Below are 4,189 nucleotides of genomic sequence, written 5' to 3'. Positions count from 1 at the left end.
TGCAAGAAAAGGAAAAATGTAATAATAATAATAATGATGATGATGAGAACTACGAATAAAATCAGCTTGTTACATTTTTAGAGGTTTGTGGGAATGTGCGTGGCCTCAGCCCCAGGTGTTTGGTTCAAGTTGAAATGTGTTAAAAATGGGTTCCATGTGTCATAAAAAGCTGATAAACTATTGTTGTGAGTGGATGCCATTTTCTCTAATGTGATGTATTTGTGCTGTTTTGAAGCTGATTTTGTCTATAGCTGGATCGGGACGTCGGCGGGTGGAACCGAGCGACCAGTCGGCCGCTCTCGGTTGTCTGCGCGCGTGACGTCACTAGCAGGGATCTGTTTTCCTCGACTCTCTGCAGGCCATGAGGAGCTCAACGTGACGGGTTTAATAGTATCATTACTGCAGACGGGATAAAAAAACAAAACGCTCCGCCACACTTACGGTGTCAACCTGCTGCAGGTGCACGTGCCACACAGCAAACAGGTAGAGTAAGACATTACACCATGGCCAGGCCCGCGTGACACATAGGCTGCAGGAAGTATACCTGAAATAGGAGATATTGGCCCTTAATAAACAAATAAACAGGGCCTTTAACTACTAGTTACTGGTGAAAAAAGCCTGTCATTTTGTCTTTGTTGTTTTATATTTATAAAGGCAACAGTATTCGTGCAACACCTATTATGTTGTTACTGTGTAATAGAATGTTGATAATTTAAGTAGCCCAATAGTTCACAACTTAACGGGAGAACTGTTGCTCTGCTTTCCCTCTTTGTAAACACGGCTGTCTCTGCAAACACTCTGTCCAGAGAGCCGTAGCATGGTGGTACACGGGACTCGGCCCAGAGGAGGAGTACTACGGAAGTGGGTTGTACTAGACCGCGAAGGTTGAAAGCACCGTCCAACACGTGAGGCTCATGTGACGGAGTCGAGTGTGTGTCTGTAGCTGAGAGACGTGCCTGCAGTCACAGGGTTTATTTAACACGTAGTCAAAACCCACCCAGCTCTCACACGTTCAGTCGGGCGTGGATCCTCCCCTAGACATACTGCCGAGTCCGGACCAGCGGGTGACAACACCGCGCCGTGCCAGACTCCAACACACTCACGCTGGATACAGGAGATACTGTTTTCTTTATCTATTCATTGTGTGTGTATGTGCGATTTTTTTCACGTTTTGAAGGGCGATTGCAGAGACACATTTGGAACGTGTTCAAGGCTTTTAGAAGTAATTTATCCGCGTTTTTGAGTTAAGCGACATGGAGAGAATTACCAGTGCGCAACCACCTCCCTGTGTGCCAAAACACTCATCACTGGATTTAGCGGACATGCCTGGGTAAAATGAAAAAGAAAATCTGCTCTGTTTTATTCTACTACATCAAGCACTTAAGGCTATAATGAACCTTAACTAAACTAAAGACTAACAATTTTTTTTATCTTATCTCCAAAGAATGTTTATGTATAAACCCAGGAGGGGCATGAAGCGCGGGGATGAGAGCAAGGTAATTAAACTTAAAATGCATAATATTCCTGCATACATCAGTTTAGGATGAGCAGGCTGGATTTCACTAACAACATCTGAACCCTCTCCAGGAGACATACAAGTTGCCACACAGGCTAATTGAAAAGAAAAGACGTGACAGAATCAACGAATGCATTGCCCAGCTGAAAGACTTATTGCCAGAACATCTCAAGCTTACAGTGAGTATCCTATTATCTTCTACATATGGCATGTCTGCATAACACCCATGGAATCTGAGACGCTGCTTTGTTTTTCTGTTTGCTCCGGACTTTGTATTCAGTTTTGGAATCTTGAAAAATAAAGGTTTTGCATTTTTAGAGGCGCTTAGAGATGAAGAATTATTTGATTTTTCCCAGTGTTGTATTAATGTTATTGTTTCAGTCAATCTAAAAATGTTTTAGATTTCAGTTTGTTGTTAAGAATTTTGTGTGAGTACATGGATCGCATGACTGCCTGGGTGTTCAGAGCTTGTCATCTGTTCAGCTCCAGAATGTGTTACGTAAGAAAGATCAACATGCTTATTGAAGGTCTTCCTGTTGTAGACGCTGGGTCATTTGGAGAAAGCCGTGGTCCTGGAACTCACTCTCAAGCATGTTAAAGCCCTGAGTGTCCTCCTGGAGCAGCAGCAGCAAAAAATTATCTCGCTACAAAAGGACCTGCAAATTAGTACGTTTGATGCCGTGAGATTTTTTTTGTTTACAGTAGGCATAAACAGACTGCAGTAAAAATTATTTGTAACCTTGTATTTTTAAACCACCAGGTGATCATGGAGGCGAGGGTGCAGAGAGCAGCAAGATATTCCGCTCTGGCTTTCACCTGTGTGCAAATGAGGTCCTCCACTATCTGACCAGACACGAAAACAGTAGGGACCTAACCCCTTCCCATGTCATCAGCCACATCCAGAAAGTAGCGGCTGAAGTTCAACAGCATCGAAGCAGCCTATACCCAGATAAGCCTATCCCTCAACCAGTGGAGAAAAAAACTCCCGCGCAGTTCCCAAGGACCTCTGAGGGCCCTGCCAACAACTGTGTTCCTGTCATTCAACGGACTTACACCCATGGGATGGGGGAGCAGAGTGGCAGTGACACAGATACTGACAGCGGGTATGGTGGAGAACACGACAAGCGTGACCCCAGTGCTCAATGGTCAGAAAATCACGTGCGGCAGGGTGACCTCAAGCATGTGATGTCTGAAGGTACAGTGGGTCCCATCAAGCAGGAGGGTGATGAGCCTCTGGCCAAGAAGCCAAGGTCTGACTCCTCAGAGGATAGGTTCGTGTCTGGACACGCAGCAGGAGGCCCTGGCAGCTACATGAGTTTCTCTCCGAACCAGCCCCCATTTTGCTTCCCTTTCTACCTCATCCCCCCTGCAGCAGCAGCAGCGGCGTATCTGCCCATGCTGGAGAAATGCTGGTACCCTGGGGCCATGCCAGTTATGTACCCAAGCATGGGGGGCTCTGCAGTGAGCTTGCACCCAGAGCCACTTCCCTCATCCCTGGTGATTTCCCCAAGGGCAGGGTCACCAGTTCCGCAACAGACCCCCATGGACTCCGCTCTTCACAAAGCTTTAAAGCAGGTCCCCCCTTTGAACTTGGACACCAAAGCCTAAACAGAAGTGTTTCTGTTGGAATCCTCCCCTCTGAATGTTGGGGTTGAGTTGCTGACCCACTGAAAAGAGAGTAAAGAAGCACAAAAGCACTGGTATCCCCTCAAACCACACGTTTATCGCATCCGAACATTGACCCCAGCAAAGAACCCAAAATGGTCATCACCGTCTATCATCAGCCTTTTGCACACTGAAACAAGACTGCTGGGTGTGACTTGTAGTGCCCAACATGAAGGCTGTTGCATGGCTCTGAAACACTGTGAAGATGGTCCATTTAAAGACAATGAGCGTGCACTGTTCACCTTCTCTGTGTTTGGTGTTGGGTGTCAGAGGTTAACGCTGAATGTCACAGATAAGGCCCCTCTCCAAATAATTTTGACCTACTTTTTGCACACACACACCAGTCTGTGATGAATGTAAAGATTTAAAAAAAAAAGCTCCTTGCAGATGCTGCTTGAATTATTATTACCTGCTGTAGATCTGTGAACAGAAGATCTACCTTCACTGTTTGTTGCTCCTGCAACAAGCCATTATTTGGACTAGAATGTTACCAAAAAAAAAAAAAAGTCTGGTTCATGTTTCGACACAAAAGACATTGCTTCTTGTGCCCTTCAATTATCTTGGAGCTAAATGAATACGAATGTTCATGGTGTTCAAAGAATTCAGGGCGTTGTCACTGCCTGAGGTATGTCATGTCTTTTGAAGACCGATGTGACTCGTAAATATTTGTGCATCTTGATGGAGTTCCTGTGAAGTAATATCTGTAATTATTTTTGTTCATACTACCCATACATCTCTATTTTTGATACACGACTCGCTGAGTGCATTTGCATCGCTATCAGGGGAAGGCTAAGTCTTTTGCTGTATGCCAATAGAACATGTGCAGTATATAACATCATGCACAACCAGATTTGCATCTTGCACACAAATTCCTGGTCAAGTTAAGGCCTGATGTTTAGCTCAAGCTGTTGCTTTTATTCATTTAATGCAGACACGACGACGGCAGGTGTTTAAATGTATTTGCTGCTTTACATGTTGTGTCTGTGGCGAAGAGAGTGAATGTAAAGT

The 4,189-nt window shown here is 45.0% G+C and overlaps 1 protein-coding gene across 2 annotated transcripts; it reads left to right on the top strand.

Moving 5' to 3' along the window:
- Positions 1-309: 309 nt before the first annotated feature.
- On the top strand, positions 310-3,703 carry bhlhe40 (basic helix-loop-helix family, member e40). Of its 2 annotated transcripts, XM_020593307.1 has the most exons (6): positions 310-483; positions 807-1,330; positions 1,445-1,496; positions 1,588-1,695; positions 2,059-2,182; positions 2,277-3,703. In XM_020593307.1, the coding sequence occupies exons 2-6, from the start codon at positions 1,254-1,256 to the stop codon at positions 3,122-3,124; spliced, it is 1,209 nt and encodes a 402-aa protein (XP_020448963.1). In that variant the 5' UTR covers positions 310-483; positions 807-1,253; the 3' UTR covers positions 3,125-3,703. The 2 variants fall into 2 exon arrangements, with proteins under 2 accessions (XP_020448963.1, XP_020448964.1); XM_020593308.1 differs by lacking the exon at positions 807-1,330.
- The last annotated feature ends 486 nt before the right edge of the window (positions 3,704-4,189 follow it).

The sequence above is a fragment of the Monopterus albus genome, unplaced genomic scaffold, assembly GCF_001952655.1.
Source record: "Monopterus albus unplaced genomic scaffold, M_albus_1.0 scaffold18.1, whole genome shotgun sequence".
NCBI classification, from domain to species: domain Eukaryota; kingdom Metazoa; phylum Chordata; class Actinopteri; order Synbranchiformes; family Synbranchidae; genus Monopterus; species Monopterus albus.
This window is presented reverse-complemented; position numbering and strand designations above follow the sequence as displayed.